Raw genomic sequence first — 12,901 nt, forward strand, 5'->3', positions numbered from 1 at the left:
CAGTTTTTCTTCAAGTTTGGCCAAACAGGTACAAGTGAAGGCGAGAAACTGGACAGACTGATAAAAGTGGAGAAGAGAAATTTAACGACGGACGTAAACAGATATCAACAAGAGTTGATGTTAAAAGATACTTTAAAGTTTAAACGTGGAAGGAGAATTTCAGGATTTATTAAATTATTCGTCTTTAGGACTTTAAAATGAATCCAGAGAATGAAAATAAGAGTTTTTAATGGAAGGAAGAAGCCTGAAGTATGATTTGCTGGATTTGTGGACTTGAAATGTGAAATGAAAAGATGTGAAGAAGAAAATAAAGAAAGACGAGACAGAGTTTAACAAGAAATAACAAAAAGAGGAAACAAAGTAACAGGAAGAGGAAACGATGACGGAAACGAACAAAACTTATAAACAGGATTAAAAAAGAGGAAAAATCACAAAATAAACCAGAAGTAAAAGAAAAGAAGAAGAAACAAAGAAAGGAGGATGAGTGACCGACCTTTGACCTCTGCAGCCACTTTCTTCATCTGAACACTCAAGTACGTACAACACACACACACACACACACACACACACACACACACACACACGTTAGCAGATACATATGAACTTGTTCCGGTGTCAAAGCTTCACGCTACGATTATCGTCGGTAATATTATCACCATAATCGTCAAAGTTTCCTAAAGTTCACCGTTCACATGAGTTAAATGATTTCACACCGCGAGTCGTCTGTGTGTTGAAGCTTTGTTTGACTCAACAAGCGGTAATCGCAGTAAACGCTCGGCGGTGACGTCAGAATGTTTTTACGGAGCATCTCTGTTCACTCCCGCCGGGAAACAACACAAATTAACACAAATTAACACAAATTCAAGAATTCTCTGCAATATTTGAGAGCTTCAGTTTTGCTAAATTGCAGCAACTTTTCTGTATGAAACGTTCAAATCAACAGCTGCTTGTGGTTCGGACCAATCATGGCGTTTGGTGTGGCGGTAACTGACGACAAATCTCACCTGCCAACAAACACGATGCCATAGACGAGCAAAACAATTCCCAAATGTTCCCAAATGTTCCCAAATGTTCCCAAATGTTCCCAAATGTTCTCAAATGTTCCCAAATGTTCCCAAATGTTCCCAAATGTTCTCAAATGTTCCCAAATGTTCCCAAATGTTCTTAAATGTTCCCAAATGTTCTCAAATGTTCCCAAATGTTCCCAAATGTTCCCAAATGTTCTCAAATGAGGTTTGATTCAGTGAGTCAGAAGAAAGCAGCGTCAGCTTTGGAAATGAAACAATATTTTAATATTGATGGATTTATTTTAATGGCATTATTGATGATTTTATTTGGTTTAATGTTGAGCTGAAAGTTTTTTATAGAACTTTGAGTCCTCATGGTTCTCATGTTCAGAAAATACATTAAACATTAGAGCTGAAATATGTTTGTTTCTGTGATCTACGGGATGCTTTTTATCCAGGAAGTCATTACATATGACTCTTCACTTTAAAACAAACATTATTTTCCTTTGCTCGCAGTTTTTCCTGATTCCTGCAATTTTGCTGCAAGACAAGAACATAAAACACTGTATCGCAACTTTTGAGAAAAGCTGCTGCAAAATCAAACATTTTTGGCTGCAATAATCACAAAAAATTGTGAAATCCTGGAGGGAATGTCTGATGTAAACACAAAGAGATATAAATCGTATTAATTTAATTTTTGGCACAGTGACTATTGGTCTGAACGAACCCAAACCTCCCAAATACTTGATAAATTAATCACAAACATAAACATTTCTCTCTGTAAATCATTATTAAAACAAACTTCAATCAATGTGCTTGTTTATAATCTTAGTTTTGTAAAATTATGGAAAAATGATCAACGAGGAGTTGAAAGTTTCCTTCCATTCATTAACTTGCTGCTCTGCTGCCGTCAGGAGTCATTGAGGAACTAGCAGGTCACTGTGCTGTGACCTGATTGGATTAGCCCTGGAAACAGAGAATAACCCCGGGCCAGCAGTCTGAGTCAATCTGATCAGCTGGACATCAACGTTTACAGCACGGCATGACCTGAGAGGTTTATCCTGCTGGCTTCAGTCTGTGATCTCAGTCATCAAACAAAACCACCAAACTGCCAAAAACAACTAATTAGTGTCACAAAATAGTTTTTAAAAATAAGTAAAATAAGTTCCTTAAATCAGAAACTTCTCAAATTATAGTCAGAGTCCTAGTTGGTACCAAACGGCAACTTTAGGGGCTGAAAAATGAAGCGTCAGTGTCAAAACTGCAGTTCCTTGAACGTCCACTTGAGGCTCCAAAAGCGAGTCAATCTCCATAGACTGTATAAAAATATGGACGTAGTTACCGTGACGTCACTCGTTGGTTTCTGAAGAGCGGTTTTGAAGCTCAAAGCGAGCCGCTCCAGCCGTCGCCATCTTAGCAGTGCATGACGCCGCCTAACTCCCAGCCAATCAAAAATGGGCAAAGAGGCGGGGCCGAACGGCTGAAACAAGCCACCTAGCGGCTGGCGGACCTGTCACTCAAAGCAGCCATGTCCTTCATTATGCATAACTTTACGGATTAATTAAATTTAAACAGGTGAGTTATATAAAAATTCACCTCCGTACAGTTGTCATGAAAGAGGAAATTAGCTACAGAGACCAAAACCGTTGTTTGTACCAGGCTGTAAACATGTTTATTTCTGCTGTAAAGTTGGACATTTTAACATGGGGGTCTATGGGGATTGACTCGCTTTTGGAGCCTCAAGTGGCCGTTCAAGAAACTGCAGTTTTTGGCTTCATTTTACAGCCCGGAGTTTGCTGCTTGGTCAATCCCCATAGATGTCCACGTTCATGACAACTGTACGGGGGACTGAATTTTAATATAACTCACCTCTTTAAATTTTATTACGGTTTAAAGTTATGCATAATTAAGGATGGCAAGTCGCTACCACAGCGACAACGTTGGTTAGGTAACGTAACCATGGCGCAACCCCAGATTCACAGAGTACAGGCGTAGCTGTAGCCGTCGCTATTTCAGTGTTTTCAGTTCATGAAAGTTAATAGTAACGTTTTAGTTGCCTAAAAAAGTCTTGCTCAGTGTTTGGTTGAACTAAAAGACCCTCTAAGGAGTCTGATGTTCAGTTTTTCTTGTAAGTACATTTAGTGTGAATGGTTTTAAGCCTGTTTTTTGCTAGCAAAAATTAGCATTAGCATGATCATAGTTAACCATAGACTGTAAATGCACCGTGCTAACCAAGCTAGCAGCTAGCATTAGTGTCAGCACCACCCTCTCGACCAAATACAGTCACTTTTGGCTCCAAAAATCCAAGATGGCGACGGTCAAAATGCAAACTCAAGGCTTCTTATACAGCCTATGGTCAGTACCAACAAACCTGCGTTCTAATAAATGCTGGGTAAAAAACGCTCTACTTTGCGGTTTTTTCAAACACTTTTTAACTTCCTGCAGGTGTTCCAAATTAAAAGCCTCAGAAGTTGATTTAACCTTTTCTGAAGAAATCCTGAAAAACATCTCATTATTTTACTGATTATTTATATTTTTTTAATCAATTGTCTAAAATTTCTAAAATATAAAGTATTTATATTTAAACATTATAAAAAAGGTTAACAATTGTTTAGTCTCAAAAATGTATTAAATTTTTTAACCATTTTAAAAAATGCATTTTTTTTTACTTTTACAAAACATTTTTTCAAAGTTTCACACATTATAAAAGATAAACAATAAAAACATGTTTATAAATTTAAAGCTTTTTTGTCAAATGGTGTTTTTTTACACCTAAAAATTTCCTTAAAATTCCAATTTAAAAAAAATGTAATTATCTGTCAAAATTAAATTCTTGGAACAATAACAACAACTAAATTTTCTCATTTACTGGCCCATAATATATCTGCACAGATATATACATTGTGCAACTGTCTCTAATATAAAACCATTTCAAATAAAGACACAATTCTATTTACAGTAAACAGTTTGTAGTTTATCGTCACTCGTTCATGTTCTCTGAAGTTACATTAAAAACAACAAACGTCACTTTGTTCATCAATCAATAACTGAAGTTTATGTGAAGTTTATTTCACTACACTTCCTCCACCAATCAGGTCTCAGAGGAGGAGGGCGTCACCGCTCTCGTAACCATGGACGACCATGGTGCCGTGATGAAGAACGGCAACTGTGAGGCGGCGCGGCAGACCAGTGACATCACCTTCAGCACCAACATAAACCCCACATCTGGCCTGAGAAGGAAACAGCTGCTGTGGAAAAATGCCGTCAGAAACATCATCGACCAGCACAACCTGTACTCACTGCAGCTCGCCGGCGGCATGGAGAGGGGCCGCCACTGCATCACCGTCACCGACGCCTACATCGCCGACATCAACAGGTGGAGAGTGATGTCATCAACAAACTTTTTTATCAGACTTTTTTGTTTATTTCACAACACGTCTTGAAGCTTAAAAGTTTTCTTTTCTTGTGTGATCTTTCTTTTCCCCGACCTCCGTCTTACAGGCAGATCCGCAGTAAGGCGTCACGAGGAGCGTTCTGGCAGAAGCGTCGATCGTCTGCGGCTCGTATCCACCCGGCGACACCGAAGATCACCGCGGCAATGAAGGCCAAACACGAATCGCTCAGTGACGCCGACTTCTTTGTGTCGTGGGGACTGACAGTTCGAGGCGTCTTCATTCCTGCTCTGCAACACACATTCAAGTACAGAGATACACACAAAAACACACGATTATTTCATGTTTGTTTCTCAAAACTTAAATTTCTTTATGAGTTAATGTTTAAATTCGTCTGGTCGACTCAAACAGGATGTTTTTGTTAACTTTTTGTTTTTGTTCAGTTTAATTTCATGTTCATGATTTCATAGGATTTCTACTCTGTGAAAAACTTTTTGTCATTTTAAAAAAAAATACTTTTTTGTAAATTTAATAAAAAGAACAACCAGATGATTAATTAAAATAAAATTTACAAAAAAGAGCATTTTTTCGTTCTTTCATCAAAAGTTTAACTTTAAATCCTGAAAAACATCTTTATTAGTTTATTAATTAATCATTTTTTATCAATTGTATACAATGAATAAAATATTATAAATAATATTTTTATTTTTCATATAATATTGATATTATATATTTTTTAAACTCTTTAAAACGAATGTAATTTAAAGATAAACAATAAAAAATATTTATAGATTTAAAAAAAATTGTCAAATATTTTTTTAAAAAAAATTTAGATTAAAGTTTTACTTTGTAAAATTTTGTATTTTTTTTAAATACAAAAGTTTTTTAATTCAGAATTTTCATACATACACATTTATACACTGACTAGAGCAACACATGTACAACTCTACATGTCTTTACACATATTGATCATGAATCTGATTAAACTGATTGATCTCAGGTCTCCAGACTTGGAGCAGCTGTATCAGCAGTTCTCTTCGGGTCAGAGAAGAACCTCGCTGGTCGTCACAAACCTGATCGACATCCTGACCCGCCTGCTGGTCTCACTGCTAACATGGCCGCTGGGCTGGGGGAGCGTGGCCTCTGATTGGCTGGCTGGCCTGTCGGTCCTCCTGTGGACGGGGATCTGCGTGCTGGCGCTGACCAGGAGGGAGGTGATGTCATCGCCGCAGTGGCTGAGGTATGCTGGGAAATGTAGTCAGAGATGGAACGTGATGTCAGCAGTTGCTACAGCGACCACATCTTCACTCTACCTTACTTTGTCTCTGTCTGTGTCTCAGGTGTTTGTGTCTGTACTGTCTGTGTCTCAGGTACCTGTCTGTGTCTCAGGTGTCTGTGTCTGTTCTGTCTGTGTCTCAGGTGTTTGTGTCTGTACTGTCTGTGTCTCAGGTACCTGTCTGTGTCTCAGGTGTCTGTCTGTGTCTCAGGTGTCTGTCTGTGTCTCAGGTGTCTGTCAGTGTCTCAGGTGTTTGTGTCTGTACTGTCTGTGTCTCAGGTGTCTGTCTGTGTCTCAGGTGTCTGTCTGTGTCTCAGGTGTCTGTCTGTGTCTCAGGTACCTGTCTGTGGTCAGCTGGTTGTCTCAGACGGTGCAGGTGTTGGTGGGCGCGTTCAATCGGGGGGGGAACGATCAATCCTGGTACGTCTTCTTCACGCTCTTCTCCACCTACACCCTTCTGCCCCTCCCCCTGCTGTGGTCCATCGTCGCCGGGGCAACCACCTCTATGCTGCACCTCCTGTTGGATGTCTGCTGTCACCACGGTGACCACACCTTTGTCAGAAAGGTTTGACATGGTCCTTCCTTTCTCCTTCTTTCTTTCTTTCTTTCTTTCTTGTGTCCTTCCTGTATTTCTTTCTTTTTCAGTCTTTTTCTTTATTCCTCTCTTGCTTCCTTGTTTCTGTGATTTCTTTTGTCCATTTCTTTCTTCCTGTAAACCAGCCAGTCAGAGTTTTTCCCATCAGAGTAAGTTGTGTGTGTGTTTGCATCCAGGTGTTGGCGAAGGCGTTGCTGTACCTCAGCATGAACACTGCAGGTCTGTTCATCCACTACCTGTCTGACCGCACGCAGAGGCAGGCCTTCCTGGAGACCCGGCGCTGCATCGAGGGACGAGTCCGGCTGGAGAGAGAGAACCACAGACAGGTAGAGAACCACAGACAGGTAGAGAACCACAGACAGGTAGAGAACCACAGACAGGTAGAGAGAGAACCACAGACAGGTAGAGAACCACAGACAGGTAGAGAACCACAGACAGGTAGAGAGAGAACCACAGACAGGTAGAGAACCACAGACAGGTAGAGAACCACAGACAGGTAGAGAAGCACAGACAGGTAGAGAACCACAGACAGGTAGAGAAGCACAGACAGGTAGAGAAGCACAGACAGGTAGACATGTATATATAACTGAGTTATGAGACATTAGAGGACACTCTAGATGTGCGTCATGAGTAGTTGCATCTCCTCAAAATGACATTATTTGATAAAGTTCCTTTGTCCTCACATCTCCTCTCTACACGATGAGCCACGTTTGCAAGTTTCCAATTCAAACAAGTTCATAAATCCAGAGTTTACAAGTTTGATGTTTTGTTTCTACACACAGTACATAGATGGACAAGATTAAAGCGATTTAATGTTTATTCTATGACTAATAACTTAAAATCTATCCATCTATCCAGGAGCGTCTGGTGATGTCCATCCTGCCTCGCTTCTTGGTTCTGGAGATGATCACTGACATGGCCACCATGGATGAATATCTGCTGCCTCAGCAGTTCCAGAAGATCTACATCCACCACTACAAAGATGTCAGGTACGTCACATGACACAGTACCTGGCAGGCAGCAAACAGAAAAGACCATCTGGCAGCTAAAAGGCCTGAAGTAAACAGTCTGATGGTACAGTTAAAATATAAAGGATCAATAATAGATCCCTGAGGAACCCCGCAAGCCGTTACTGACAGTGTCAATGGGATGATCATGTTGTTCCGTGTCTGCTGGACGTTGAATGTAGCTTTAAGTTTCTTTAGACACGCCTCAACTTAAAAAAATGTTATCATTTAAAAAAAACTGTGTTCAATTTACAAGAATATCCTCACTAAAAATATCATAACTTTACCAAAAGTGTCTTTAATATCCTAATTTACAAAAACATCATTACTTTACAACGATTTAACAAAAATAAACCTACTTTATGCAAATGTACAATACGGCTGCCAAATCCCCAACTTTACTTTATAAAATGGTCTAAAAAATATGTCTTTATGTAAGAAAAGTATCTTTATTTAACAAGATCAACAACAAAAACTCACTTAAGAAAAATTTAATTTTAAAAAATTACAAAATGTTCTCATTTAAAATATCTGCACTTTACAAAAATTGTCTTCAATTTACAAATTTTGTCTTTAAACACAAAAATGTCATTACTTTGCAATGATTAAGTTCACTTAAATAAGCTTAAAGAAATGTCCTGTAATTTACAAAAATGTCATCAATTTCAAAAATATTCTTCACAAAAAGTCTTTATTTTACAAAATATTTTACCAGTTTTACTCAACAGAAGTGTCTTTTTTTCACAAAATAAAACAGAAAAACAGTGTTCAATTTACAAAACGTTTTCTTAATAATGTCTTTAATCAGGCCTTTTCTAAACTTACACAATAATGCAAAAACATTATATTTACTCATTTAGAAAACCTCAAGTTTATATTAACAGACAACATGTTTAACTTCTGACTTTAATCACAACATTTTTACCTTTTCTCAAAAAAATGTAACTTTTTATCTGTAGTTTTAGCTAGTTTTATTTTTATTATCTGACTTTTATTTTGAAAATCATCTTTTTTCTCATAATTGTGATGTTAATGATAATGATTTTTTTTCGTCTCCACAGCATCTTGTTTGCAGACATCATCGGCTTCACCTCCCTGTCTCTGATCCTGTCGGCTCAGGATCTCGTTAGAACTCTAAACGAGCTGTTCGGTCGCTTTGATAAGCTGGCTGAGGTCAGATCACCATGGCAACCTCCGGGATGTTCATATTTACTTTTATAATATTATCCTTATGTTTGTATGAGCTAGTTTTCTACAGGTAAAGGTTTAGATTTTAGGTTTTCAGTTTCAAGTTTTTTAATAGTTTTTAATTTTTAACTTAGGTTTTATTTTTATTTCACGTTTAAAGTGTAAGTTTCTTGGTTCAAATAACAGTTTTGTTATTTAAGTTTCTAAAGATTTTTGTGTAGAAGTTTTATCTTTTTTAATTTTGACATTTTAGTTTGATAACTCTACAAATTAGTTTCTTTTTTTTTCAGACTTCTTATCTCTTTACTTTTAGTAGCAGTTTAGTCGTATTAATGTTTAGTTTTAAATTCGACTCTCAGTTTTCATTTTAAACTTTGGATCTACATCCATGTGGTGGTTTTGGGTTTTAGCTTCAGTAGATGTTTGTTTCTTAGTTCTATTTCTGTAGTAGAAACTTTAACATTAGGATGTATCAGGTTTGTTTGTGATTCAGCTATAAATCATCATGAGTGTTTTCCTGTGTGTGTTTAGGAGCATCAGTGTTTGCGTATTAAGATCCTTGGTGATTGTTATTACTGTGTGTCGGGAGTCCCGGAGCCTCAGAGAGGCCACGCCCGCTGCTGTGTGGAGATGGGCCTCAGTATGATCAGCACTATACGGTAAACACACACACACACACGTAAAAACATATATATGACATATATACACTCTCTAGAGACGTGGGTTTGATCTATAACAGGTACGTTCGTCGGGAGCTGCAACAGGAGGTCGACATGCGGATCGGCGTCCACTCTGGTTCGGTTCTTTGTGGCGTTTTGGGTCTTCAGAAGTGGCAGTTTGACATCTGGAGCTGGGACGTCGACATCGCCAACAGTCTGGAGGCTACAGGAGTGCCGGGGTCAGACACACACATGTTTTTAATAATGTCTGATAATATATATGTTCTCATAGACCTGAAGCTTTTTAGTAACCTTCGATACTCGTCCTGGCGTTCAGACGGGCCCATGAAGAAGAGAGGAAGTATTACTTTACAAAAACTCACCTTACAAGATATATTCACATTATAAAAATATCCACTCTCGACAAAATTGTCTTGACCCAACAAATATTCCTCACTTAAGGAAACTCCTCATTTACAAAAATGTCCCATAATTTAAATAGAATCACAAAATGTCTAATATGGCCGCCAAATCCCCAATTTTACCTTACAAAATCTAAATACTGTATATCCTATCTTTACAAAAGTGTTATCCAACATTCCCTCATTTAATAATTACATAGACTATATAAAGATAATGGACGTAGCCATGGTGATGTCACCTATTGGTTTGAAGCTTTGAGTTTGACCATCACCGTCTCGTTTTTTTTGGAGCCAGAAGTGATGAGAAGTGACCATATTTGGATGAGATCATGGAGCTCCACAGGGTCCATCTACAGCACCTCACGCACTGCTGTGGTAGCAATATGTCAATCACGAGGTAGCCCCGCCCCAAAGGCTATTTTACTTTAAATGGGTCAAAATTTACAAAACCGCTGTATCGAAGACTTGAAACTAGCGACTGAGACCATAAACTCATTAGGAAAGTGTTCACTAATGTAATAAATCAGGTGAGATGAAGGGTCATTTTCTCGTAGACTTTTATACAGTCAGACTTCTTGTAGGATCCAGTAGAGTCGCCCCCTGCTGGTCGTTAGAGAGAATGCAGGTTTAAGTCACTTCTGCATCGGCTTCACTTTCAGACGCGGAGCTTCCCGCTTGAATAATTATACTGATTAACAGGCTAAAGCAAATCAATGACCGTATATTTCAACATTTAACATTTTTAATTGTTAGCATCTTTTGACAACGCGGAGCACGTTCTTGAGTCGTGACTTCCTGTCGTCCTCTCAGGCGGATTCACATCTCGCGGGCCACTCTCGACTACCTGGGCGGGATCTACGAGACGGAGGCGGGGCTCGGCCGGGAGCGCAGCGCGTTTCTACGGAGACACAACATCGACACGTTCCTGATCCGCCCGGCGCAACGGGAAGAGGCGGTGCCACCGAGGGCACGGCGCCCGAGTTACGACGAGATGACGACGTGGAGCGCCGAGCTGCCGTTCGGTGACATCCTGGGAATGAACTTTGTAAGGACGATGGAACACTTGCAGATAGTTTGAGGTTTGGGGAAAACTTTTGTGACCTTTTCTCCTTCTCCTCTGGCGTCCTGTAGATCCTCGCCACTTTCACCAACGGCTCGCTGACACAGCTGCCCAATCAGGCGGCGCAGCAGTCAGGGTTGCGGGAGGTCAACAAGAGGATTCGTGAGGCCATGGAGGTCCGGAGCAGCGAGCGAATGAGAAAAGAGCACATCACCACCTTCTCCCAGGTGTTCAAGGACTCCCACATGGAGGGAAAGGTAACACCTGGACTTCCTGTAGGGGGCGGGGCTAAGTTCAGGTGTAGCGGGCGATCTGGTGACTGTTTGTCGTCCTGTTTTTGTCTCTCAGTTCTCACAGATGAGAGACGAACTCTTCAAATCCAACATGGTTTGTTCTTTCATCCTGCTGCTGCTGCTGATGGCCGTCCAAGTGCTAATCCCCGCCCCTCGGTACACCTGTCTGTCTACCTGTCTGTCTGTCTACCTGTCTGTCTACCTGTCCACCTACCTGTCTACCTACCTGTCTGTCTACCTGTCTGTCTACCTGTCCACCTACCTGTCTGTCTACCTGTTCACCTACCTGTCTGTCTACCTGTTCACCTACCTGTCTGTCTACCTGTTCACCTACCTGTCTGTCTACCTGTCTGTCTACCTGTCTGTCTACCTGTCTGTCCACCTGTCTGTCCACCTGTCCGTCTACCTGTCTGTCTACCTGTTCACCTACCTGTCTGTCTACCTGTCTGTCTACCTGTCTGTCCACCTGTCTGTCCACCTGTCCGTCTACCTGTCTGTCTACCTGTTCACCTACCTGTCTGTCTACCTGTCTGTCTACCTGTCCACCTACCTTTCTGTCTACCTGTTCACCTACCTGTCTGTCTACCTGTCTGTCTACCTGTCCACCTACCTGTCTGTCTACCTGTCTGTCTACCTGTCCACCTACCTGTCCACCTACCTGTCTGTCTACCTGTCTGTCTACCTGTCCCTCTACCTGTCTGTCTACCTATCTGTCTACCTGTCCCTCTACCTGTCTGTCTACCTATCTGTCTACCTGTCCACCTACCTGTCTGTCTACCTGTCCCTCTACCTGTCTGTCTACCTGTCTGTCTACCTGTCCACTTACCTGTCCACCTACCTGTCTGTCGACCTGTCCCTCTACCTGTCTGTCTTCCTGTCTGTCTACCTGTCTGTCTACCTGTCTGTCTTCCTGTCCACCTACATATGTATTAACCCTCCGTCTGTCTGGTCAGGTGGTGTCCGATGGTGGCTCAGTTCGTGGTCGGCGGCAGCGTTCACCTCCTGCTCCTGCTGCTGACTCTGGGGGAGGAGTTTAAGCGTTGCCCCGCCCCCCTGCAGTCACTCTGCTGCTGGATTCACGAAACCAAGAACGCCCGCACTCTGCTCACGCTCACCGCCATCACCGTCAACTTCGGAGTCGCCTCCTCGGACATCGTGAGTCTGATGACGTTGTTGCTGCTTTTCCTGTTTTCATGGAAGTTCCTGTTGTTTTAAACATTTAAAAGAAACGACACCCAAAAAGTTGCCCATCAGATTGCCAATAAAGTTCCTTTGTGTGCTTAAACTTGTCAAGTTGCCCAAAAAGTTGCCCTTGTCATCACTTCTGGCAACAAGAGTGATGTGTGAATGGCATCACTGTCAACTTTGGCATTGGGGAAATTTTTCAGAATTGCCCAAAAGTAACAATTACAAAATATTTTAAAGCAACTCACCAGAAAATTTGACCATCAGATTCTCCGTTAAGTTTCCCAGTTAACAAGAATAATTTCCTGAACTTTGTAAGGAACCCCAGCGGGAAAGTTGCCCAAAAAGTTGCTCTGTCAATCACATCTGGCAACAAGACTCTCCTGTGGGGAAGGTTCTGATGTTCTCGTCTTTCCTCCTCCAGCTGTGGTGTGACTCGTCACAAACGCACATCAACAGCAGTGACTCAGTGTTGGCTCCGCCCACCTCCGCCTGGCCCGACATCAACATCTGCACGCATCCAGAGGTGAACAAAACAAACACACAAACATCAACATCTGCACGCATCCAGAGGTGAACAAAACAAACACACGTGACCGCGCCGTCTCCGCACGGCTGATATAACCGTCGATCCTCCTTGTGCGCAGTACATGGTGCTGAGCGGCGTGGTTGCCATGGTTACCTGTGCGGTGTTCCTCAGGCTGAGCTGTGTGTTGAAGCTCGCCGCCCTGCTGCTGGCCGCCGCCCTCTACACCTACCTGATAGAGACACACAGGTGAGATACAAACAGATCACTCTCGGTGAGCACAACCAGACC

General features: G+C 41.3%; 1 protein-coding gene and 1 long non-coding RNA gene across 3 annotated transcripts in view; one reads left to right on the forward strand and one right to left on the reverse strand.

The window, feature by feature from the left end:
- Positions 1-3,887: 3,887 nt before the first annotated feature.
- Positions 3,888-12,901, forward strand: part of LOC137177469 (adenylate cyclase type 8-like) — a 14,339-nt gene continuing 5,325 nt past the window's right edge. Inside the window, exons 1-15 of the mRNA XM_067583808.1 lie at positions 3,888-4,383; positions 4,509-4,706; positions 5,400-5,639; positions 6,012-6,240; positions 6,447-6,596; positions 7,129-7,259; positions 8,339-8,450; positions 8,997-9,124; positions 9,205-9,363; positions 10,357-10,591; positions 10,678-10,863; positions 10,955-11,055; positions 11,853-12,054; positions 12,509-12,610; positions 12,732-12,859. Coding sequence (XP_067439909.1) covers positions 4,139-4,383; positions 4,509-4,706; positions 5,400-5,639; positions 6,012-6,240; positions 6,447-6,596; positions 7,129-7,259; positions 8,339-8,450; positions 8,997-9,124; positions 9,205-9,363; positions 10,357-10,591; positions 10,678-10,863; positions 10,955-11,055; positions 11,853-12,054; positions 12,509-12,610; positions 12,732-12,859 — 2,546 coding nt within the window. The 5' untranslated portion in view covers positions 3,888-4,138. The remainder of the gene's footprint in view (positions 4,384-4,508; positions 4,707-5,399; positions 5,640-6,011; positions 6,241-6,446; positions 6,597-7,128; positions 7,260-8,338; positions 8,451-8,996; positions 9,125-9,204; positions 9,364-10,356; positions 10,592-10,677; positions 10,864-10,954; positions 11,056-11,852; positions 12,055-12,508; positions 12,611-12,731; positions 12,860-12,901) is intronic.
- Positions 12,506-12,901, reverse strand: part of LOC137177501 (uncharacterized) — a 14,067-nt gene continuing 13,671 nt past the window's right edge. For both annotated transcript variants that reach the window (XR_010926135.1, XR_010926136.1), the window contains 2 exons: positions 12,767-12,842; positions 12,506-12,594 (listed from right to left, as the gene is read on the reverse strand). This is a non-coding gene — a long non-coding RNA (uncharacterized lncRNA). The remainder of the gene's footprint in view (positions 12,595-12,766; positions 12,843-12,901) is intronic.

Source organism: Thunnus thynnus, chromosome 24, assembly GCF_963924715.1.
Source record: "Thunnus thynnus chromosome 24, fThuThy2.1, whole genome shotgun sequence".
NCBI classification, from domain to species: Eukaryota; Metazoa; Chordata; class Actinopteri; order Scombriformes; family Scombridae; genus Thunnus; species Thunnus thynnus.